General features: G+C 41.4%; 3 protein-coding genes across 12 annotated transcripts in view; 2 read left to right on the top strand and 1 right to left on the bottom strand.

Moving 5' to 3' along the window:
• MYL4 (myosin light chain 4) overlaps window positions 1-13,695 on the bottom strand; it is a 28,887-nt gene extending 15,192 nt beyond the window's left edge. For both annotated transcript variants that reach the window (XM_027625172.1, XM_027625173.1), the window contains exon 1: window positions 13,300-13,695. In XM_027625172.1, coding sequence (XP_027480973.1) covers window positions 13,300-13,694 — 395 coding nt within the window. In that variant the 5' untranslated portion in view covers window position 13,695. The remainder of the gene's footprint in view (window positions 1-13,299) is intronic.
• Window positions 3,531-4,465, top strand: LOC113939804 (V-type proton ATPase subunit G 1-like). Its single transcript, XM_035724664.1, has 2 exons — window positions 3,531-3,552; window positions 4,059-4,465. Exons 1-2 carry the CDS (start codon window positions 3,531-3,533, stop codon window positions 4,409-4,411), a joined length of 375 nt encoding a protein of 124 aa, XP_035580557.1. The 3' UTR covers window positions 4,412-4,465.
• Window positions 13,650-25,810, top strand: part of CDC27 (cell division cycle 27) — a 73,686-nt gene continuing 61,525 nt past the window's right edge. For all 9 annotated transcript variants that reach the window (XM_027625171.2, XM_027625166.2, XM_027625170.2 and 6 more), the window contains exon 1: window positions 13,650-13,828. In XM_027625171.2, the coding sequence (XP_027480972.1) occupies window positions 13,802-13,828 (27 nt within the window). In that variant the 5' untranslated portion in view covers window positions 13,650-13,801. The remainder of the gene's footprint in view (window positions 13,829-25,810) is intronic.

Below are 25,810 nucleotides of genomic sequence, written 5' to 3'. Positions count from 1 at the left end.
CATTTCAATCAGCACCACTCCTGTGTTTTATCTACACCGAGGTCCCACGATCATTGTCTAAGAAATGATTCCATGGTTTAAGAGTCTAAAAATAACCACTGAATGAAATGCTCTCGCATTTCCCCTTCCAGTTAAGAAACAAGTTATTTTAACCATTCTAGTAAGAAGTTTGATCCTCAAAAGACAGAGTCAGGAGTTTCCTTTCACTTATCCTTCTCTTTTTTTCCTTTTTCCTTCTTTCTTTGTTTTAATTCTCAGGAGGAGCAAAATATCCAGTCCACTTGGAAACAGAGCTCTGAGGTTAGAGAGCTGGCTGAGCATCTGCAGACATGAAAGGGTGTGGGCCTTCAAGACAGATGAGCGTAGGGCCGAATCCTAGATTTGACATTTCCTATCTCGGGCCCAGGACCCTAAGGACCTTCAACAGTAAACGTTTCCTTCTCGAGTTGTTGTGAGATCTGTATGAAACGACATAAGCAGAGCACCACAAACCATCCCTGGCACATTAGAAATACTTACAGCTGTTAATTTAATTCGCTTTCCTAGATGAAGCGAGATGTGTGTTGGGGTTTCTCAAACTCCCTGGAAAGAACTGCAGGAGAGGGGGCCCCCTGGGGGAGGGACAGGTAAGGTGGCAGCAGCTACTGGGATTAGGAGGTATGGGTTTAGGAATGAGGAAGAGCTGGAGAGCAATGGCGGAAGGGGGGAGGGCGGCAGCTGGGTACCCATAGTGTGACATATTTGTGGCTCAGGAAGCATGTAGCAGGTCCCTGGGGCCAGGCAGCCTGCCTGTCAGCCACACTTACACAAGGAGCCAGCCTGCCTGAAACCTTAGGCCACAAGAACCCCAGTGAGGGAGGAGATACTCCTCAAACCAGTTTCTGATTCTCTTTAAGCAGCACCAGGTAAGAGTATCTGGCACTTTAGAAGCAACTAGAGGGGAGTGTGGTTTTCCAGAAAGAGCCATGCCTCAAGAGTCAAGATACCCGCCCCTGGCCTTGCTATTACCACCATTCACGATGCTCACAGCCCAGAAGAGCCCAGTAACCGGAGCCAGAGGTTTCACTTTTGCAGCCCTCATTCTGCTTCATGGTCACTGACTTTTACCTTCTTGTCCCTCTAGAGTATCCGGTGCCGGGTCTATGACATTGTCTTCCTCCTCCAACACACGCTGACCAAGCGGAGCAAAGGAAAAAAAAGAGAGAAGGACGGAAGAAGCAGAGCGTGAAGAGCCAAGTGTAGTAGTCGGTACTGGAAGCCTAACCAGCACCTCTGAGGCCTCTAATGGTTCCTGAGCCAGAGTGGCTCCAGCCCACTCAGATGCTCCCACTGGAAGGACTTCAAACTCCGTAGATGGAAAACAGGACAGAATTTCACACCGACCCCTTTACAGCCCATGTCAGATTCGGGGATAGACGCATAGAGAACTGACATCAGCCCTCATTTGGGCTGGGCTAACGCACACTCGCTCGCTCTTCTCTCTTCCCCTCTAACCATGCATGCCCTGTGTCCTGTCCTGAAAGAGATCCATCAGAGTCTCCTGCCTGGGATCAAATGCTGCTGACAGCAGGCCTGGCTCTTAATGCCTTGTCCTTGTCACCCTCCCTCCTCTCTTCTGGCCAGTGCCTCGTAAGCTAGACATCATGGGGCAATGCCCTGGCCAACACGAATCTGTCCCCATAGAGGGCACTGGGTAAATTGGGCTCTGTCGCAAGTCAGGGGTAAGAGGGCCCACTCAGGAGCCAGACTGCCCAGGTTAGAGTCCTGACTCAGTGGGTTAGGCAAGCTAGTTAACTTTTTTTTTTTAAAGATTTTATTTATTTATTTGAGAGAGAGAGAATGAGTGATAGAGAGCATGAGAGGGAAGAGGGTCAGAGGGAGAAGCAGACTCCCTGCTGAGCAGGGAGCCCGATGTGGGACTCGATCCCAGGACTCCAGGATCATGACCTGAGCTGAAGGCAGTTGCTTAACCAACTGAGCCACCCAGGCGCCCTAGTTAACTTTTTTTTTTTTTAAGATTTATTTATTTTAGAGAGAGAAAGCTTGTGGGGGGGGGTAGAGGGAAAGAATCTCAAGCAGACAACTACCTGTTGAGCTCAGAGCCTCGATTTCACAACCCTGAGACCATGACCTGAGATGAAATCAAGAGTCAGACACTTAAACGACTGAGCCACCCAGGGGACTCTCAAGTGAACTTTATGTCTCAGTTTTCTTATCTGTGAAATGGGGCTGCTAATATAACCTCATAGATTGGTCACGAGGATTATGTGATTTGGAGGAGAGAGAGTAGGGGCCAGGAGTGCAGCAAAGAGGCTGCTAGAGAGTCGAGGCAACTCTAAATTTCCATTATTCTTGGATCCTCGCTGGTTGGGATAGGGAATCGTTGAGCCCAAGGGTCAAGAAAGAATTCTTGAGACATTTTACGGTGCAAAAAGGTGTTAGACTTATTATGAATGACATGCCTAGGACAGTGTCTAGGACAGAGCAAGTTATCAAAATAGCTGAGCCTGGGTCCTGATTGAAATCGTGTGGCTGCTGCCTCCTCTCCCAAGATCAACAGTGGAAGAATTATACAGAGGAAATAGCAAGAAATGAAGAGAACTGTGAGAAACCCCTTGGATGAAGGGGAGCCCTGTTTTGAACTGGTGTGTGTGTGTGTGTGTGTGTGTGTGTGTGTGTTAGAAGGGTGGCTTTGGTTTGGGGAGAGATGTCGCCAGGCAAGGCTGTGGAATGACCAAAAAAAAGGAACTCTGGGGTTCCAATCTCTCTTTTCCTCTACTACTGCCTTCGAACATACAGTGTTGCCCCATCACCTGTGTGACTCAAACCTGTGATCCAGGTGCTGGTTAGGGTAACATCAGGGCACAGAAGATGCACTGTGCTTGTGAAGAGCTAGTAAAAAAAAAAAAAAACAGGGGGCAACTGAACTTTGGACAGTTGTGTTCTCCCTCCTTCCCTAAACTCTCAGGGCGGGTAAATTACAATCTAAAAAATCTCCTCCTACCAAGGCTGCTCCTCTCTGGGGGGGCGGGGGGGACTGTTCTCAGTACTAGGGCTCATTCACCCCCAACCCTTACCCCCTGAGCTCAGTGGCACTGGCATGCTCTATTGGACAAGCAACCTATGTGCCCTTAGGCAAAATACCAAGACAGATGAGGAGCACAACTAATCCGAAAGGATACAGCCCAGATGGTACCTTAAGTAGAAATATGACAACAATCAAAAACTAATGATGTAATATATGGTGATTAACATAAAAATAAAAAAACTTCTTGAAACTCAAAAAAAAAATATGACAACAGGCCAAGATTTTAAAAGGAGCTTAGCAAACATGCTAAAAGAGATAAAAGGAAATATTACTGATGTGATACAGAACAAGAAGACATAAAGAAGAACCAAACAGAAATATCAGATATGAAAAGTATAATAGTTGAAATAGGAAAAAAAAACTTTCATAAAACAAGCAACATGTTAGGTATAAAAAATTAATCATTAAAATAGAACACACAATAGATTTGAGAAGTAGCACAATGGACACAGCTGGGAAACATGGTAGGGTATTGAAAGGCAAAAGAAAGAATATCTTCCAGAAGAAAAAAAAGAAAGGCAAAGAAATAGAAGAGCTAAGAAATAGGGGGGATAGAAGTAGAAGGGCTTTGTGGTTTAGAAAGGCAATCAAGCTGAGTATACATCTGAAAGAAATCTCACTCAAGTTCAGAAGAGACATGAATAGAGAGGTTCTTCGCTGCAGCATGACTTGTGGTGGCCAGAAGGGGAAGCAATGTGGGTCTCCATTACTGAGACAGGCCATGAGAGAGTACAGACCAGTTAGAAGCAAAGGATTAGATGTGTATCCAGAAGAATACAGCGATGAGTAAGAAGCTGAATAAGATATAAACCAGTTACATTTCTATAAATGTAAAATATCTGCATATAATCTCAGTGATATCATACTGCATACGAATGAGCTAAACCGAAGCTCCAAGGAAAGAAAATGCTTATTTGCAACTTAGCTAGGTAGGTACAAGAATTTGTGCTAAGAGTCGCCACTGCCATAGCCAGCCAGTCGCAGGGCATCCAGCAGCTGCTGCAGGCCAAGAAGCGGGCTGCCGAGAAAGTGTCGGGGGCCCGCAAGCGAAAGAACCAGAGGCTGAAGCAGGCCAAAGAAGCAGCTCAGGCTGAAATTGAACAATACTGCCCGCAAGGAGAGAAGGACTTCAAGGCCAAGGAAGCTGCAGCTCTGGGATCTCACGGCAGCTGCAGCACCGAAGTGGAGAAGGAGACCCAGGAGAAGATGACCATCCTCCAGACCTACTTCCAGCAAAACAGGGATGAGGTCCTGGATAACCTGCTGGCCTTTGTCTGTGACATCCGGCCAGAAATCCATGAAAACTACTGCATAAATGGATAGGGGAGGAAGGAGCAGCTCTGCGTGCAGATTGACATGTTAGATGCCTTCATGGAATACAAAGCTTCAGCAAAACTTGAGTAGTTACGTCCTCGTGAAAAAGCATTAAATTATTTCTGTATATTATGTAGTAGGTCCCTTCACTTCTTGGAGAATAGCAAATCTAGCTTCTTTGTACAAACGTAGAGCTTATCCAAAGATTTTCTCCTTTTACCTCATGTTTCTTAGAAATTTAATGTGTATACGTTGTCTGTTTTCCTGTGCCTTTTAGCTCAAGCAACATATGTATCAGTACTTTTTCTTTCTTAGAGGTAGTAAAACAAAACAAAACAAAACAAAAAAAAAAAAAAACTCTGCTTAAAGAAAGAAAGGGATTAAATATTTTTTTTTCCCTAAAGCTTTCTTGAAGGTCAGGGGCTTTCTCTATGAAAAAGTAGTAAATAGTTACTGTAACTTGTGTGAATCAGCAGCCGGCCTTAAGTCGTCCTTTCGGCTACAGGTGGAACAGTGAATACTAGTATATATTGTTCAGGCTGCTCTTAGTTTCTCTTAACCAAAATTATCAGATGATAGAATTCAAGAACTTGTATACATGTTCTTACTTGGTGTGCTGATAATCATTTGAAAGTAAAGACTTTGTCATGCAAAAAAAAAAAGAATTTATGCTAAAACTGAAGCCTGCCACAATGCAAATTAATATGCATTTCTCTAACAAAAATATGCAGATTTTAATCAACAGCATTATATAAACTGGCTGCAAAAATGATAAGAAAAGTTTAAATGTTTGTTGATATTAATAAATTTGGAGTTGCTTTTCAATTTATGCAATATCTCCTTGAATTTCATGTTAATAATACTGAGTTGACACAGCAGTTAGTGAATTTACTTGACTTGGACATACTTTTGATACTGATATAATTCTTTTAAAATAGAGGAAGCAATTTTGTCCATTTGGATGCAACTATTAAAGGAAAATGATTTTTTTGGTACTTGATTCAGTTACTGGAAAATTTTCAAGTATGCTTGGAAAACTTAGGTATGTGAATCTACTTTTTCAACTGTGAAATTATGAAATCTAAATACAGATTAAGTATTTGTGATGAAAATTTAGCATCCAAATTGAGATATGCTGTAAGAAAAAACACACAATGGGTTTTGAAGACTTACTACAAAAAAAAAGAATGTAATATATCAATAATTTTAATATTGTTTACATGTTGAAATAAAATTTTGGCTATACTGGGAGAATAGGATGTATTATTAAATTTTATTAAGTACATGCATACTAGAAGCATTACACATACAAACAAAAAATACACATTAAAAATATTTGAGGGTTGCTTATGGTGAGTATTGTTTGGATGGGATGGGGCAACGAGATAAAAAGGAATAAATAACTAATTAAACAAAAAGCTCTGTATGGATCAGTGATGAAAGAAGGCTATATAACTCAAGGAGAATGATTAACCCAATCCCCTATAGCTAAGATTCCTTATGACCAAAGAAGAAGGAAAAAAGCAATGAAAACCTGAAGTCTTAGTGACCCTGAAAACCCAGAGCACCAAAGGTAAAGGCAGAGAAGGAATGGAAGGGTCTAAAATCAAATTAAAATAAAAATTTTAAGGGCCATTGATAGCACAGGTCCTCTGAGCAATTTAAATCATCCCATCCACCTTCATTTCCTCAGCTGTTTAGCATAAGTGGAGAATGCTCCACGTTTGGCCCAATCACTCAACAGTCTGTCTAAATGGCTGAAGCTCATTCCTGTGCTGTGATCAAGGCAGTGCGGCCTAGTGATGGATCTGTGAGCTGAACCGTGGGAGGAAGACATTGGGCGGGCCCCAACAACAGGTGGGTTGGAGCCCGCCCGAGAATCTAAAGCAGAGGGCAGGACAGCTGGTGTCTGGCAAAGTGATTTATAGTTGAAAAGCAATGGAGAGCAAGCCAGAACCCTCACCAGTCATCCAAACTGCATTCCCCCAGACATCCTGTCAGCTGCAAGGGACTTTAGAGGCACAGACAGAAGGGGGTGACTTGCCCAAGGTCACACTATGAGTCATGGCAGATCTGAGACTAGAACCCAGGACACTAAGGTGACAGTGGGAGCTGGTAGAGCCAATGGGATTCCCTCATGGAGAGCCCTGGCCCCCAAGAGGACAAGAAAACAAGAAAGCATCAGTGACAGCTGACCCTGTCACCCACAGCATGGGTGGCTTCAGGAAGGAAAAAAGAGACTCAACACCTTAGCAAGCACTTTTTCTCAGCATTTGGGGACATGCTTTTAGTGCTAAAAATAATTCTCTTCTTTGTTTCCCTTTCCACCAACTTCTTCTTTTACTTCTCAAATTCTGACTTCCTCCCTAGCACCCCACCAGTGACTTCTCTGTGGCTAGACCTAGTGCTCTTGTCTCTGGGCCTTCTCTGCTGTACTTATCATACCAGAGTTCTGTCACTCACCTGGCTGTCCTGTATCTCCTTTATCCTGATTACTCTCATTCATCCATTCATCCATTCAACTAACACTTATTACACCTATAGTATGCACATGCTTTTACTAAAACGAATAAGAGGCCATCCCTGCCCCCAAGAAGCTTCCTGTCTGGTGTGGAGGATGCAGATAAATAAATAGTTTTAATGTAATGATAAATACTCTCACAAAGGTTTTATAAGGTATTACTAACCAAAATAGAATGCATTTAGTTCTACCTGGAAAATCTCTATTTTTTTTTTTAAGATTTTATTTATTTATTTGAGAGAGACAGCGCGAGCAAAGGGGAGGGACAGAGGGTGAAGCAGACCTCCTGCTGAGCAGGGAGCCTGACTCGGAGCTTGCTTGATCCCAGGACACAGGGCTCAATCCCAGGACCCTGAGATCATAACCTGAGCCAAAGGCAGACACTTAACCAACTGAGCCACCCAGGCACCCCTGGAAATATCTCCAGCTCCAACTTTTTTCCTAAATTGTTCAAGCTTCATGTTTTCAATTAACATTTGGACATTTCTCACCTGAGGCACTTCAAACTCAGTATATTTTGAACCTAGCTCATCACCTACCTCCCAAATCATACATTTATGACACACAAAACTAATAGCAACAACAGGGTCTATTCGAGACAACTACAGTGTAGACTCAAGACTGGAACATAATCAGGTCTGTGTTTAATTCATTGCCATGCAATTTATTCAGAGAAAAATGAAAGTTTGCCTAGAATCTAAAAAGGAGAGAAACAGAGAGAAACAGAGAAACAGAGAATCTACCATTCAGTCCTCTCCAGATAATAGAAATATTTTTAATCTAGCAGTCAGGCATATATGTCCATTCTGAGGAAAAGGAGGTAATAGCCAGCCAGATCATTCGATTCACTCTTTTGGTCAGTCTGCACTCAGTAAGCAGCCTTCTAGTTGGAATCTGAATGTCCTAAAGAGAAGGAATTGGAGAAGAATATTTTTCACTGTAAATGAGTAACTTGGAACTATTTTCATTTTGCGTCTTTTTTCAGATTCAGTTGACGAGAGAGCAAGCTGAGGGCAAAACACGAGCTGACACCCTGAAATCCCCCCTCCTCCCAGGAAGGCCCCATAAGGTGGGATATACATATAACATTCCTCAGGCACTAGGAACTGCCTAAGAACAAAGGCAGGGGAAAAACAAATGGTCAACTGATAAATATCGCAGTCGTGTAGAACACGAAACTTCATTATAGTTTGTAACTGTCTTCATGATTTATAAGAAGAATACAATCTTAATAATAGTCAGACCTCTAGGAACCTATAGACTCAATTTCCTGGAGCCCTAGCATCACCTTCACCTCCAAAGGGTAGAAAACCCTATATGATCAGTCACTCCTCACAATCACAATGCAGCTTGTTCTGCCCATGGGTCCCGTCCCTGTGCTATAATAAAAACACCTTTTGCAGCGTAAATCGTCTCAAGAATTCTTTCTTGCCCACTGGGCTCAACAATCCCATATCCCAACTACCTACGACCCAAGAATAATGGAAATTTAAGAGTTGCCTCAACTCCCTAGCAGCCTCTTCTGCTGCACTCCTGACCCCTACTCTTGCTCTCCTCCAATTCACATAATCCTCAGCTGTTAGCATAATCTTTCTCAAATTCCATTCTCATGAAGTCACTCCCCAGCTCAATCACCACCAGCAGCTCCCCAGGTCTATTTTACCAACCTAAAGTCATCGGTTTGGAACCCAAAGCTTATCAACTGTCCCTACACTACCATTTCAACCAAGCTTATACGGCCTTCACTCCAGGCAAGCTAATTTGCTTACAGTTTATCTTCTTCCCTGTGCTTTTGAAGTCTGCCTACCCCTCCCTGCCATAGGCCATGTAGCCCATCTCAGAGTGCACCTCAACCAGGATGCATTTCTGATTAGCGTCAACACTTCAGACTGCTTTGACTTGAAATCCCTTAGGGACTTATGCACAAAACCAGCATGTTCTCTGGGTCCAGAAAGGGAGAGTCAAAGAGCATCAAGTTATGATCAATAAGAGATAACACTGAGTGGTCATGTCTTTTAATCATCAGATACATTTATGATATTTCAATAACTATATTTGTGCAGGGCACTCTACTAGATAATGGGGACGTCAGGGTGAGCCAAAGTCCCTGCCTTCATGGAATTTATATTAAACAAATATAATTAAAATGACCATACATACTATGAGGGACAAGAAAGATTCTGTAAGAGAGAATCAGGGTGTAGCTAATAATTTTGGTTAGGTGGACAGGGAATATTCTGAGGACATAATATCAAGGCTGAGGCCTAAAGGATGAGTTGAAGGGCGCCTGGGTGGCTCAGTTGGTTAAGCGACTGCCTTCGGCTCAGGTCATGATCCTGGAGTCCCGGGATTGAGTCCCACATTGGGCTCCCTGCTCAGCGGGGAGTCTGCTTCTCCCTCTGACCCTCTTCCCTCTCGTGCTCTCTATCTCTCATTCTCTCTCTCTCAAATAAATAAATAAAATCTTTTAAAAAAAAAAGGATGAGTTGAATTTAGCTAAAGAGTAAGGGCAAAGTATTTCAGGAAGAAGAAGTAATAAGTGTAAAGGCTTCCACTTTAATCAATCAATATTTTTTAAGCATATACTAAATACGTAATGCTTTTCAAAGAACAATATGGAGAAATATAAGACAGGCTTCCCTTAGGGAGATAAGACATAAATCATCCTGATTATACTGGTCTGCTCAGGATGCTAGAACAAAATACTGCAGACTGGGTGGATTAAACAACAGAAATGTGTTTTCTCACAGTTCTGGAGGCTAGAAGTCCATGATCAAGGTGCTAGCAACTTTGGTTTCTGGTGAGAGCTTTCTTCCTGGCTTGTAGATGACCACTTTCTTGCTATATGTCTCATGTGACCTTCTCTCTACTCTCTCAGGTTTGTAGAATAGGCCCTGCAAATTAAACTGACAAAAGACAGATTAACAAAATTTAAAAAACAAGAGGTGGTTAGGACTTGGGGCATATATACCATCTTAGCAAACAGCGATAAATTTGTGGAGAAGTGACAAAATAGAGCGGAAAAGGTTTGGGCCTCTGGGGTGGTAAGTTGTAGAAAGGTAAATATATGGGAAAACTAATGGAAGATAAGGGTTATTTCAGTAAGGTTTGTTTGTACAGACCCAAATCAGTGCCAACTCTTTGTCTCTAAGTGATAATGGTTGTTTTCCTCCTCCTGGTACAGGAGAGGGGAGAGGAAGCACCTTCACAAAGGGAAATTTATGTCCTGCTTTTAGGCAGATAGTGAGAAAGTAAAGAGCTCTTTCTGTGTTTGCTGCTTCCTAATTGCTTTCAGGTCAAAATAATCCTTATGCCAAAGTGACATATTCTGGTCCCCTTCGTGGGAATGTAGAGGATAACAGGGAGATGAGACAAGGCTGAATAGGGAGGCAGAGACAAGACCTTGGAGGGCCTTATAAGAGAATTTAGGGGCGCCTGGGTGGCTCAGTTGGTTAAGTGTCTGACTCTTGATTTTGGCTCTGGTCATGCTCTCAGGGTCGGGGGGAATTAAGCCTGGTGTTGGTGGGGCTCTGCACTAGGCATGTAGCCTGCTTAAGACTCTTTATCTCCTTCTCCCTCTGCCCCTCCCCACTTGTGTGCTCACTCATGCTCTCTCTCAAATAAAAAAAAAAGAGAGAGAGAAGTGAACAGGTTTGAGCGATGTCCTGAGCACAATGGGAAATCTCGAGTTGGCTGGGAAGGTTTAGGAGGGAGTCTTGACATGATCAGACTTGGTTCTGAGGATAGGTAAGGCTAGAGACAGGAAGAGACATGAAGGTACATCCAGGGTAAAATTAGTAGGGCTTTTGTCTCTTTTTGTCAAAGAGAGAGCGCTCCAGGTTTGGGCAATGGAGAGGGTGGCAGTACCTTAAGTTGGGGTAGGAAATACTTCAAGTACGAGGACCGGGGATGTCGTTCTGAACAAGCACCTGTGAGATGTCCAGTTGACAGCTGGCATTCAGGTCTGAAGTTCTAGGAAGCAGTCTGGCTAGAGGTAGAGATTTTGGAACAATTTTACTTTTTTTTTTCCCCTTGAGAGAGGGAGGTCGGGGAGGGGCAGAGGGCGAAGGAGAGAGAGAATCTTAAGCAGGCTTCAAGTCCAGTTCGGAGCCTGACTTGGGGCTCAATCTCACAACCCTGGGATCATGACCTGAGCTGAAATCAAGAGGCTTAATTGACTGAGCCACCCAGGTGCCCCTGGAACAATTTTAGATGAAAGTGGAGGCCAAGAGAATGGATGGGTTTGCAAAGGAAGGAAGCATAGGGTGAGGAGAAGGCCTAAAACGGCCCCTGAAGCATTCTAGTATTGGGGGGTGGGGGGCAAAGGAAACTGATGAAAACAGAGCAGTAGGAGGAAAACCAGGAGACTGTGTGATCAGAGACACCAAAGGAAGGGGATGATTTGGCCAAGAGGGAGGAGGAAACACAGGGGTAAAAGCCTCAAGTTCAGGTAATAGAAGAAGGATAAGACAGCAGCCTCAACAGGGACTAAAGAAGGGTACAGATAAGGGGGGCTGAAGGAACTCAGAAGAGTAAGCTTGCTGGGGGCTATGTTTGAGTGGGACCTGCATCTTGGCAATGATACCAAGTCTAGCTTCTTGAATAGTTCGCTAAAAGCCAACCTTCGAATCGGATTGAACACGAAACAAACCAAGAGGCAGGCTAAAGAGAAGAGATAATTTACCATGTTTGGAATAATGCTTATTGCAACCCAGATCTGCTCACCAGCTAAACATATTTGGATAATGGATGACAGCAGGATGCTCCAGTGGTTGCTGGATGGCAAGTTTAAGTAGGTCAATCAGGAACACAGAAGGAAGCAAAAATGCTTTAAAAGATCCCACCAAAGCCTAACTTCAAACAATGTGGATGAGCAGAAAATCACAACAGATGTATTAGCCCAGTGAAGAACAGTTAGAAAAGAGATGCGTTTTGGGGCGGGGGGGGGGGGAAGGGTGTGCGTTAAGCAAATTCTAAGCTTCAGAGCCAGAATGCCAAGCATCACGGTCTCTTTAAATGCTGACTCTAGATACACATTTTCACACACAAAAAATATCATCATTATATGCTGTGTTGTAAGTTCCTACATTCAAGTTTACAAGAATCTATTGCACAAGTACAAGACTTGGGTTGGCAGCATGTTGAGTGAAAAAGAGCTGTGTGTGTAAAAAAAAAAAAAAGAGCTGTGTGTGTAAAATGACCACAAGCTTAGCATGAACAATGTCATGTGACAGTTTAAAATGTAAATACAACTTTAGTCTAATAGAAGTCATCCAGATAATAAAAGCAAGTCTCATCATTCTTTGCATTAATTAGAATAAACATGGAGTGTTGCGTTCAGTTCAAAGCATCACATTTTAAGGGTGATTATCTCTTACCCACCTCTTTCTTTCCATTACCACTACTAGATTCTCATCTCATATCTGGTAGATTGTTTCCAAAGACGGTCCAGCAATCAATCCCTCCAGGGCACAAGCTTTTGCAGTGTCACTTTGCTACTCCTCCCATCTAGAGGTGGAGTCTATTTCTCCTCCCCTTGAATCCAGGCGGGCCCTGGGTCTTGCTTTAATCAATGAGAAGGGATGGGGTTTGACTTACAGACCTAGGCCTTAGATTAGACAATTAACTTTCAAAAACTGTTTTCATCATCTACCAAAAAACAAAATTTTAATAGTTCACTGGTTCACACATTTTGGGGGGAGAGGGAATAGGAAGGAAATTTGAGAGAACCTATTAGAAACATCAATTCATTTAATTCCTTTAGTCATCTTTTTCAGACTAAGGAAATAGAAGTTCAGAGATGTGATTTGCCTAAGGACCTAAAACTAGTTAGTGCCGGAGGTAAAATTCAAAATCAAGCCTCCGCATTTCCCAACACACCACAGTGCCTTTCCTATCAGGAATAACAATTTCTGCCAGCCTTCTGAGATTTTCCATGATCTGGTCACCTAAGTAATTATTTCCAGTTAATGCCTTAACTCTTACCAGACTGATCTCATTTCTGCTTCCCTTCACCTGCCAGTCTTCTCTTCTAATTCTTCCCATCATTCAGAGTCCAGTTTAAGTCTGCCTTTTTCCTTCCATGAAACTTTCCTCATCTTAATCCCAATTTATTTCCCTCTCCTCTTAATTTTGACGTCACTTATAGTAGGCACCACATAACACAGCACTGTTACATTGTTTTTCCTTTAAAGAGGTCGCAAACTCTTCAGTGTGGACGGCTCCGGTCCATACTAAATCTTTGAAGGGTGGCAGTCCTTCCAAAATTTCCTATTTCCCTTTGAGCCATTATAGGTACTTCTGGAATGATGAATGAACTAAACTCAACAGACAAATACTTCTTGATTAAAGTCAGCCCCAAACTCTCGTGTTTTACCCTCTGCTTAATATACCGCTCATCAGCTGATCCGCAGGGGTTGAGTGGCGAGCGGAGACGGTAGTCCGGCCACGTAACGCTCCCCGCCCGCTTCGGCAAGCCACGCCCAGCCGGCCCGTCGCCGATTGGGCGTGGCCCAGCCTAGGGTGGCCGATTGGGCGTGGCGTGCGGGAGTGAAGGCGTGGCCGAAGGGAGAAAACTACGTTCTGGATCGGACTCGGTAGTCTCCGGGAATCCTCGACAATTTTCGGCAACGGTCTCCTCCTTCGCCGATCGGCCTCGGGAGTTTCCGGCCTCCTTCGGGCTTTTCCGTCTGGCTCCCGCGCGGATCTCTCCACTTCGGGTATTTCCGTGTACCGCTCGGAGGTACTCGGTAATCGCTCGGCCTCCCCCATCTCCCGGTAACGGTCGCTGGTGAGTTTAAATGAGCCGGGGCTGGCCGGGCCGGAGCCGCTACGGGGGGGGCCTGAGGCACTGCAGAAAGTGGGCCTGAGCCTCAAGGATGACGGTGCTGCAGGAACCCGTCCAGGTAATGATAACCCCGCAGCGCTGAGGCTTGGCTCGCAGCCTCGGCCGGGAAGCCGCGTACGGCCACTCCGCGGCCTGGTGCGGCCTAGGCCCGGCTGCTTCTCCCGCCTCCCCTGCTGCCGGGTCCTGCCTGTCGTCTCGTCGGCTGGGAGGCCTTGCCCGCAGCCCGATTCGTGTTACCTCAGGTCCTGCGTTGCTTCCACCCGTGTGAGCGCGGTTCGGCGATAATGCCAGCGTCCGGCCGGCCCCTCCTGTCAGTCCAGGGGCCTGGCCCCGGCTGGGGTGAGAGACGAGGGGCGGGGGGGGGGGGGAAGGGGGGGACCGAAAACTCGCCCCAGGTGCTCTCTCGCCCGGAGGATGATTGGGAGGCACCTCTGATCAGAGCTTGGGCTACCTTCGTAATGGTGGGGCAAGTTGGCGGGGGGTGTCTGGTTTTGTTTTTGTGCTCTAGGAGGAGAAGGTGGAGGGACGATAGGATCGGTATTTTTAATCCCGATTTCTGTTTTGGTAACAGACTTCCTAGCCCACGTTGCTTTCCTCACTCAGTGAATTCCACCCACCCATCCCCCCCCACCCCCGACAATGATCTGGGAAGAGAAAACTCCAAGGCCCAGTGCTGAGGGGCAAACACCTCTACGAGGGGAGGGGGTAACAACGGCAAATCTGGGGGTTTTCCCCGTGACCTGTGATGGGGATCAGGAGTGTTTTATTGTGCATGTTGATAAGGCGTTCAGGAAATGAAAGACAGGGTTTTTACATCCATTTCACTGTCCTTACGACACCAGGGTATGCTTTGACGCACAGTGCTCTGTTGGCTTGGGAGAAACCCTATTGGATTTGAAGTGTGATGCAGTGCCAAGTCATTTTCCCCCTGCCATCTCAAGAAACTGAATCTTTTGTCCCTTACTGATGGACCAGGTCTGGGAGACTCACCGTAGGGTCTTTGCCTTGAATAGAAGAGTTGACCTCTACCAACTGCTGTCATTGAGTTATGGGCTTGCTTTATTTTGAAGTTACAAAGCAAATCGATTTTAGAAATTACTTCACATTAACCTTAATAGGCCTGTGATGTCAAATGATAAATATTTTAATGCATCGCCACGTCCGTATTTCCTTAATTTTTCTTCGCAGGATGAGATAGAAATTTCTCCCAGTTGGCTTCTTCTTTACATACAGCTCTTTACATATAACAGCTATTAATATTTGAACTAATGTAAGGTAGGATTCTGTCTTAGGAAATTTACCTGTTTGTAAGTTGTATCAATGCTTCCAAAGCTTTTATTTCTTGCCATACAAATTCCTCTTCCTGGTAAAGAGTCCCTTTTAAGATTATTTTTTTGAGGCCTGATGTGAAATTAAAAGTTATCTGTACCTTCTTAAATGGATAAGCAGATCACTCAAGTTGTTTAATTTGTTTCATATTCTTGTAATTTTGTCTTAACTAATGATACATTTGCTTTCTTTGGCCCCAGAAGTCTTCTCAAATGATAAACTAGTTTCATTGTTAGCCTTTAACCACTATTTAATAACAATTTCAATTTGTATAAAAACATGGAGAAGAAAAGAAATGTGTAGCCTACTCCTAGATGATACCCATCAGGTTTACTCTTTTTTCCTTACTCTTAGCAGTAATGCACTTCAGGATTTTCCATGGAATAGCCAGTCTGATAAACCACCTAAGCCTAAATCTTAACTCCTCCTCCAAATTGTCTCTCATAGAAAAGCATTACTTCATATATGAGTCTTTACAAACATCTCTCCTATTATAAGGCAGAAATTCTGTCCATTTTTAATATAACTGGGGAAGACACACTAGCCTAAATGACTTCAATCAGTGTTAATTTGGATATTTATAAAATTCACCTGATGAAATTGATTTTATTTATTTTATGCGAGTCACCATACAGTACATCATTAGTTTTTTTTTTAAAGATTTTATTTATTTATTTGACAGAGAGAGAGAGCAGGAACACAAGCAGGGGGAGTGAGAGAGGGAGAAGCAGGCTTCCCGCGGAGCAGGGAGCCCGATGTGGGGCTTGATCCCAGAAGCCTGGGATCATGACCTGAGCCGAAGGCAGCCGCTTAACGACTGAGCCACCCAGGCGCCCCACATCATTCGTTTTTGATGTAGTGATGAAAATGATTTTTTAAAAAGTGAAGACATTTTAATGGATTTATCAATTATTCCTGGGGATAGAACTTCACAGAAGTGTTGGATGAAGTTATAAACAAGGCTTGTAAAAATCGCCTTAATAAGCAGTATAGTAAGTGGATACTATACACATAGTACTGTTTTACAGATCATTTAGATAGTGAAGGAATACTTTTGGCTTGGAATAAGATGTACAGGGACAGCATTTTTTTTTTTTTTTTTAAGATTTATTTATTTGAGAGGGCAGAGGGAGAGAGAATCCCAAGTATACTCCATGCAGAGCTTGGAGCCTGACATGGGGCCAACACAGGGCTTGATCCCATGACCCTTAGATCACAACCTGACCTGAAACCAAACTTCAAACGCCTAACCCACTATGCCACCCAGGCACCTATACGGTTACAGCATTCTAATATGGATTCAAAGGGTACCGTATTCCAAATAACTTAGAATTGAAGGTGTTGTATTCAGGAAAATTGTGTTAGATGACAAAAAAAAATGGCTTTGTTGATATCAAAGATAGATGTGAACAGTTTTAGTAAAGTTGTCCAATGAAAATAGAAAAAAATTTCTAAATATATTTTGTGATTTTTACAGTATATATGTGTTACTAAATAAATCAATAGACATTTGATGATTTGGTCTTTATTCAAAAAACTTACGTACTTAAGTTAGCTGAACACATTTGTTTATGAAATTTTCTTCTGGAAAATAGGAGATTGCCTTATATTTCGATACAATATAATATCTTGAAGACAGTGCTACATAGTACTGAACTGAGAGGATAAGCTTTGGGGGATGGGGTGGAGGAGGAGGTCATTGCAAATATATGATAATTCCTTTATGGACTAGGGTCCTGATATAGCCCTTTTTGTGCTTATGGTCTATAGAGAAAGCATTAAACAAATAATCACAAATTAATAATTACAAATTGTGATAAGGGCACTATAAATAGGGTGTGTTAGGAGAGAGACCTAATAGGAGGGACTTGACCTAAGCCCAGGTGTGAGGTTTGCAGTTGAATCACCAAAAGAGGTACTGCAAAACAGCAAAAAGTTAAGCAGTCTCAATGAAAAAATCAAATTGGAAAGAATGTTATGCACCAGTTATTTACCAAGCACAGAAGAATATAAAAGACACATGAAAATCTTCTCTAAAAATGGTGTTGGGAAAGTCCTTTTTGAACAAACAACATTGAAGCTGAGATCTGAAGGTTGAGAAGGAAATAGTAATTTGAAGGGCATTACAGAAAGAGAAAACAGCATGTGCAAAGTCCCTAAGACAGCAGAACTTGACATTGAAATGATTGAAAGGAGGCCAGTGTGGCTGGAGTTGCATATTAATGGGAGGCCATTATAAGGAGTTCAGTTTTCATTCTAAGAGTGTGGGGAGTCCTTGAAGGATTTTCAGAAGAGGACTGACTTGATCTGATGTAGATGTTAGATCTCTTGGTTGCTATATGTGAAATGTAATGAGAGGAAGGAGGAAAGAGTAAAATCAGTCTTAGGATGAAAGTAACTTAGACTAAAGTGGTAGTAGTGGAGTAGGAAAGAGGTTGATATTCAAGAGATGTTTTGGAGATAGAACCAAGGAGAAATGGAAATTGATTGAATGGGAGAGCATGGGGATCAAGATTTGGATTTCATTTTGGTGGCACCATTTAATAAATGAAGAATCCTTTGATAGGGGGACAAATCTGAAGGAGGACAACCTGTTTTGAACAAAATAAGTTAGAGATATTTGTGAAGCCAACCAGTAGAAATGTGGAGACATAACCTCTGATCTTTTGAGGGGTCTAGTCTTGTTGGGAAGATGAAAATGTTTAACAGGAACAATTGGATAATGTTACAAGTCAGTATGTATTTGATTGTACAGATACTAATAAATTTAGGAAGTAGATCCTTGTAGACTGGAAAAATAGGAAGGGTTTCTTGATGGAGTAGAATTTGAAGCTTTAGAAGATGGGAAGGGTTTGAATTGGTAAAGAAGAGAAAGAATGTTTTTGGCATGGAACAGCATGAGCAAAAGCCCAAATTTGAGAAAGGTGTTTAGGAACCAAAAACAAAACAAAACCAAAAACAACGGTAAAATATCATATCCTTGGTTAGAATGGGAATTGAGAGCAGGAAGAGAGAAGGTTTTGCTAGCCCAGGAGATTCAGATTATACAGGACTTAACATCCAGGTTGAGGGGTTTAAGGTCTTTACTTTAAATTTAAAGTAAAATAAGCTACCAATCTGTAGTGCCTTAGAAAATAATCCATTTCCCTCCCTGTTCCTCCCAGAGAGACACCATCACTAAGGAACTTTGAGGTGCCTGAGCAAAGTAGTGATGGAAGCTGTATGTGGGCTTTTCCAAGTGGCAGGTTATATGTCTGGGGTATATGAGAGTTTGAGTTGGCTGTCTTTACTATCACTTTCTGACCCTCTAAAGAATTGGTAATAAAGGATGTTCTTCTGAGCAAAGTTAGATTTTTATATCAGAAATGGATAGAACTTCTGATTGATACTTTTTCATTTCTTTAATTTTAATAGGACAGAAAAAAATCCAAAGTTCTAGGACTTTATGGCCATCGTATATATGTGTCAAATCTTCCTGGTGATCAGTAGTACTAAGTTAGCTGATGAATCATTTGGGTCTTTTGTGGCTTATATGTTAACAAAATAAGCAATTGTGGCAGATATGCTGGGAGATGTTATAATAATGGAAACTGTAGATTTATTTAATTTGTTTATATTGGGAGACAGGAAAGGATAAGGTTTTAATAAGTGTGTACTGTTGCAGGAACACCATATATGTATCATGTCATTTAATCCGTGTCCAAGAAATAGAGCTCTGTTTTCCAGATGAGAAAATTGAGGCTGAGAAAAGATAAATAGTTCCCCTAAAGTCACCCTCTTGGAAGTGCTGGCCCACAAATTAGAACACATACCTCCAAAATAAGTCCTGGATATATTCTTTCTATTCAACATGTTCTTTCATTTACAACAAAATTAAACAAGTAGATTCGTAGGAAATCCCCATATTTTATAAAGGAGTAATTAGGTGGTAATTATTCTCATTACAAAAGAATAATTCTATGTGCCACAGAGTTTCTTTGAATAGAGATTTCCAGAGATCCTTAACTATTGGACAGTTGACCCTTGAACAATGCGGGAGTTAGGGACACTGACCTCCTATGCAGTTGAAAATCTGAGTATAACTTTTGACTCCTCAAAAACTTAGCTACTAATAGCCTGCTGTTGCCTGGAAGCCTTGCCAATAACATTAACAGTTCATTAACTCATATTTTATATATGCATTATATACTGTATTCTTATAATAAAGCTAGAGTAAAGAAAATGTTATTAAGAAAATCATAAGGCAGAGAAGATACATTTAAAGTAGTGTACTATATTTATCGAAAAAGATCCACATATAAGTGAACCTGTATAGTTCAAACCCATGTTGTCCAAGGATCAATTGCATAATAATACAGAGAAACTTAAGGCTAAGACTAACCTAAGATGCTAAGAGTGGGAGGACTGGCAGAAATGAAAGATCAGTTTTTTATTCATTCATTCATTTTATTCATTCAACATACATTAGCTAAGCATTTGCTTAAGAAGTACATAACAGCTGCTGTGAATCTAATAATGAGCAAAACCAGATGTAGTCCCTACCTTTCTGGAGTTTATATTATAGTGAGGAAGACATTACTCAAGTAGTCTCCTCCTGTGGTATTACAAAGGAAAGGTACTTGATGTGTTAGAGTGTGTTTTAGGGATACCTGACCTCATCAGAGGTCCCCCAAAAAAGCATTCCCTGAGAAAGAAGTCCAAAGAATGAATCAAATTTGCATAGTTTGGAGGAAAAGAGGAATGTTCCAAGTAAAGTGAATTATGTGTATGTTTAAAGGACCTGTGGCAGGAAGGTAATCTGGCAGGTTTGAGGAGTTGAAAGAAGGTCCTCCTGCCATGGAGAACGTAAGAAAACATGATACAAAGTGAATTGGAGAGGTAAACATGGACTATACCACCATCCCTGATTTGGTGCTTTGGATTTTTATTAAGAACAATGAGAAGCCGGTGAATGATCTCAAGCAAAGGGATAATATGATCAGGTCTGATTTGTGAAAAGCTCACAGGGAGAGAATGGATCATAGGGTGGAAAAGAATTCAGAGAAGACAAATAAGACACTATTAAAGTTATCCAGGGGCGGAAATGGTCTGCCTTAGGAAGTAAATTGAGTTTCTTCCTTTCATTATTATTGTAGTTGCCTAATTTAAATGAGTATCATTTTGAAAGATACCTATATGCATGGTTCTAGAACCCTAGGTCATGTATGGTCTGGTGGAACACCAGAGGGACAGATACATTCTTACAGAGGTTTAGAATTCAACCAAGTACTGTACTAGCTTTATCTCAAAGGTAGTGTTTTTATCCTATTTTACAGATGATTAAAACAAAGCTCTTGGTCATCTTGATTAGCAAGTGTTAGAGAGTTAGGCTTAGGGTTCATCTGCTGTGAGTTGGTAGTTGGGAGAATATATTAAACATTCAAGAAATTGTTGAGTCAGATTAGATTTGAACACCCTTTAGCCTGTTGTTTTCTGAATGACTTTTTTTGTGTTCTTCTCAGTGCAAATGTTGAAGTTCTCTGAGGAAAACACGCATAGTTTATCACATTACCTTTTATCTATGTCTTTTCTGTGTCATAGTACAGAGGAGATGTGGGCCAGATAGCAGAGATTCTGTAGTATACTTAACCTACTGTTACATTCAGTCCTTGCCAGCACCATGTATTTTTGTTCTAAGGTTCATCTTCCCAGTTGTTTGATAAAAAAACAAAAGCACAGGGGTACCTGGCTGGCTTAGTCAGTAGAGCATGTGACTCTTAATCTCGAGGTGTGATTTCAAACCCCACATTGGGTGTAGAGATTGCTTAAATAAATAAACTTAAAACAAAAGCACAGTGGCCACAATGACAGTGACCAAATAGGTGCCTATGGAATAATGCCTGGCTTATTCATAATTTTGAATTCATAATTCAAAATTCATAATTTATTGTGGGCAGAGATTTGAAAATCCAATATATTGGCTTTGTACAGCCCACCTGAAGAACTTGATTCTCTCAAGTTATTTTTTGATGTTTATGTTTTTGTGTGTGTGTGTTTGTGTGTGTTTTTTAATATTTATTCGAGAGAGAGAAAGAAAGTGAATGAGCATGGGGTTAGGGGAGGAGCAGAGGGAGAGAGAATCTCAAGCAGACTCCCTGCTGAGTGCCTCGCGTGGCACAGGGCTTGATCTCACAACGCTGAGATCATGACCTGAGCTGAAATCAAGAGTTGGAGGCTTAGGGACACCTAGGTGGCTCAGTTGGTTAAGCATCTGCCTTCAGCTTAGGTCATGATCCCAGGACCCTGGGATCCAGTCTCTCATGGGGCTCTCTGCTCAGCAGAGAACCTGCTTCTCCCTCTGCCACTCCCTCTGCTTGTCCTCTCTCTCTCCCTCTTTCTTTCTCTCTCTGAGAAATAAATAAATAAAATCTTAAAAAGGAAAAAAAAAAGTTGGACGCTTAACCTACTGAGCCACCCAGGCGCCCAGTTGTTTTTTATGTTATTTTTTTACTGACATCAGGATCATATAGCAGACAAAGCAGATGCTCATTAAATGTTTACTGGATGGATAGATGATGTGCTTCAGAAGTGGTGGGCATATTGAGCAAGATGATAAGGCAAATGATCTGATGGTATGAAGGGAAGTATATGACATGATCTAGGTTGCTATTAACCAGAAAAATCTGAATATCTTTCAGGTATTAATAGATCACATCACTGAGAAATTTTGTTGCCACCAAACCTGATCTATTCCAACCCCTTTGTCAGACTAACTGGTATTTCCTCACCAGATTCTTGCTCCCTTGCTTTTTAATGTTAAGCTTGTTGTGTCAAGGGAAGAAACAGCTAAATGTTATTTTGTATTGTTTTATATTGTCAACATTAATGTTCCTTTTTATTCATATTAGTAAAAGGTAATTATATTAAGAATGCCTTACCTTGTATTTTATCTCCAAATCGGGTTTCTAAAAATTTATAGTTCAGTAAGTGGAAAATAGATTCAAAGTTCCAAAACAAATACTCATTCTACAAACATTTATTGAGCCTGCACTATGTTTAAAGGCAGTTATCTAGGATAACTGGGGAAATAACAAGTTAGGTAGTATAACCAGGGAATTATAGAGAAAAATAGAATCGGGCTTTTTTCCTCAAGAAGTTGCAACCTGGTTAAACAAATAATATAACCAAGTCCAATAAACAGCCTGATAGTTATTTATTTATTTATTTTTTTGGAGAGAGAGAGAGAGAGAGAGCACGTGCACATGAGCCGGGGGGAGGGGGGAAGGCAAAAGGAGAGGGAGAGAGAATCTTAAGCAGGCTCCATGTCCAGTGCAGGGCTCAGTCTCACAATCCTGAGATCATGACCTGAGCAAAATCAAGAGTCAAATGCTTTACGAACTGAGCCACACAGATGCTCACAGCCTGATATTTTTAAAAGTATAAACAAAATTGTCTAGAACCTCAAAGAATTGAGTAATTAATATTGCAAGGGATCGGTAAAGTCTTCATGGAAAGACAGAAGAACATGTAAGCTGAATTTTGAAGAAAGGATGACTAAAATTTCAGGAGATAGAAGTTAAAGACAAAGGTTAACCCAAACAGGCAAAGACTCTATAGTATGAAAATATAGTGAATGTTTAGGGACTGATGGAGGCTTTTTCTGGTTCTAGACCATGGGCAGCTTTGGTGAGATGGAAGAGCTGAAAAAGGGAGATTAAAGCCAGGTGGGATTTGAATAGTTTACTAAGGAGTTTGTGCTTTGTTCTATAGATATTTTGTAAACTTTGTGGAGCTATCCAAGAAGAATCATTAGAAGGTTTTGATTAGGGAGGAAGACATGACGATAATGATGATGGCACAGCTAAAATTTGTTGAGTAATTATTAGGTATGTGCTAGGAACTATTATGTACTTTATTGGACTCTTATATTTTAAATGAAGAGACTAGGACTTGAGACATTGTTACTTGCCCAAGACACAGAACTAGTAAGTCATGGAACATGGATTTTTGAACCCAGGGCTTTCACTATCATCTCTGTTTAGCAGTGATGATATTTATGTTTGAGGAATGTAATTCTGGGACAGGCAGATTACCTTACAGCTTATAGGCAGGAAGACCATTTAGAAGGCTAAGGGTTTAAAGGGAAGAAGATTGTTATGGAATGGGACTAGGAAAGTGGGGATAGATTCTAGATACCGTTCTTTAGGTGCAGTTCCGTAAATAATTGTTAGGCACTAGCCCATTCAAACCGTTTAAATCCATAATGTACCCAAATTGATTTACCAGTACATTCATTGTTTCATGTATACTTAACCCAGCATCTGTGACCTTATGTGGTAAAAGATGTTTTTGAATTTCTCCTAATTCTGGCAGCAGCAGTGCTCCTCCAGGCCCTAGTACTGTAGTAGTCTCCTGTATGCAAAAGAGAAAGTACCTTTCTACGTCAGTAACTTGTCTCTTCTCCTTTCTTTCAAAATCTAAATTCAATCCTACAAATATTTATTGAAACCTATTATGTATCAGGCTCTAATGTTGTCTCCCATCAGCTAAACCAGAGATACTTAATGAACAAGGATATCTGTGAACCCCTAACACTGTACACGATTTTTCTGTATGTGTATATGTGTGTGTGTGTGTGTGTGTTTCTAGCTTTTACAAGTTTTCACAAAAGAGTGTGCTGTAAAAGGATGGAGAACTACTTATCTAAAAGAGTAAAAGAATGATTCTGAGGGGCACCTGGGTGGCTCAGTTGGTTAAGCATCTGCTTTTGGCTCTGGTCATGATTCCAGGGTCCTGGGATGGAGCCCCACATTGCACTCTCTGCTCAGTGGGGAGCCTGCTTCTCCCTCTCCCCCTACCCCCGCTTGTGTTCCCTCTCTCACTGTCTCTCTCTCCTGTCAAATAAATAAATACAATCTTTTAAAAACAAAATGATTCTGAGCACTGAATGCTTACTAGTGAAAAGGTTTAAAAAATAAAGATACCTAAACTCAATCCCAGCTTCTAGGGATTGTGATACAGTGGATTTGAGGTAGAGCATTGTCAAGCAAGAATTGATAGCCACTGATCTAGACAGGAGCAACACTGAAAGGTACTCCATGAGAACAGAAACTATTTGTTAATTACTCTAGAGTCTAGAAAGTGCCTGACACGTAGTAGGCACTCAGTAAATATTTATTGAATGAATGAGTACTAGAACTCTCCAGTTCAGAAAAGTTAAAAAAAGGATACCACTATTCCCTGCCCATTGATTTTCATTCATGGTCAGTCATGCTGGAGTCAGTAAGAAAATGTACTCAGGCAGTAATAGTACACCTTTGTACTCTAAATAGCTGAGGATATTGTTGAAATCCACTACAGGCAAATGTTATCAGAAATAAAGTCAAGGAGGAGGGGCCTGCGTGGCTCAGTTGGTTAAGTGTCTGACTCTTGGTTTCGGCCTAGGTCATGATCGTGGGTCGTGAGATCAAACCCCATGTCAGGCTCTGCACTCAGCACAGAGTCTGCTTGAGATTCTCTCTCCCTCTCCGTCTGTCCCTTCCACTCATGCTTTTTCTCTCAAATAAATAAATAAATCTTAAAAAAAAAAAAAAGTCAAGGAGTTATAAGGAGTAGGAACCCCAGATCCTTGGTTAAAAGTATGTGGAAGAATTATTAGCAGCAATATGGAACATTTTATTGGGGGTTCTGGCTGTTTCAGCAGAAACTGTCTTTGGTACCTTTCCTATTTAGGTGGCTCTAATTGGGGAAGAATCATATAGTGATCTAACAGTCCTTCTTAAGGTCCTGTTGGTATTTATGGTCTTCTCTTTTTTTCTCTTCCATCTATTTTACTTCCCAAGTAATAGAGGACCTTCCAATTACAAATGAGTGTTTTTTAGTGTAGTATGATATTTCGGTATTTTAAGTATTCCTTTCTATGAGATTGAGGGACATTGTGGGATTAAATCATATGGAAGTATTCCAGAAATAAGCATATATGGCAGCTGGAAGAGAACTGAAGTATGGCAAAATTACGATTGTATGAACCCCTTTGTCTTCTGGAAATTATGAGTAGGGGTGTTGGGATCAATCAGGCTTTGGGACAGCAAATTATCTTTAGTATGGAGTTTATAAGTATCTGAAAATTCTAGAATTTCTCTTATTTAAAGCAGATAAGTCGTATTTTTGTGTATACTGTTGGAATCATCCTATAGGTTATGCCAACTACTTCTGAAAATATTGGGGGAGAGTGAAATGGTACATTTTAGACCAAAGGGAAATTTCTTTGTAGCCCAACTAATTTGGGGGATTATGAAAGGAGATGGTATTGTGATTCATTTATATTAGTATGTAGGATATTTTATTAGGTGTAAGAAATGGGTTGGTGCCAAGGAGGAACATGAAGACCTACAAACAAGAGGCTTTGGAATATGAATAATTCAGGCCTTTCTTTTAAAGCTAAGGGATATGGCCTGAAGGATTAGAAATTATTTTATTCATAACATCTTGAATTAACATTAGATGAGACAACCTTTTTGGCTTTGGGAAGTCTGTTGAGCAGGGATGTTTTTAATTAGAGTAAGTCTTTTTTAGATCAGTCCTTTTCCAACTTTAATATGCATATAAATCACCTGGGGATCTTGCTAAATGCTGGTTCTGACTTAGTAGGTCTGGGATGGGGTCTGAGATTCCACACTCCCAGAAAACTCCCAGAAGATAACTACTGTTACTGCTCCAAGGACCACACTTT

The sequence above is a fragment of the Zalophus californianus genome, chromosome 16, assembly GCF_009762305.2.
Source record: "Zalophus californianus isolate mZalCal1 chromosome 16, mZalCal1.pri.v2, whole genome shotgun sequence".
Classification (NCBI taxonomy): domain Eukaryota; kingdom Metazoa; phylum Chordata; class Mammalia; order Carnivora; family Otariidae; genus Zalophus; species Zalophus californianus.
The sequence above is the reverse complement of the archived record's forward strand: the minus strand, read 5'-3'. Positions and strand labels throughout refer to the sequence as shown.

Excerpts from the sequence above, each read along its gene's own strand:
- LOC113939804 (XM_035724664.1), top strand. The coding sequence starts at position 3,531 with ATGGACACAGCTGGGAAACATG. Across the intron at positions 3,553-4,058 it reads GGACACAGCTGGGAAACATG|CCAGCCAGTCGCAGGGCATC; the intron begins GTAGGGTATTGA and ends CCACTGCCATAG.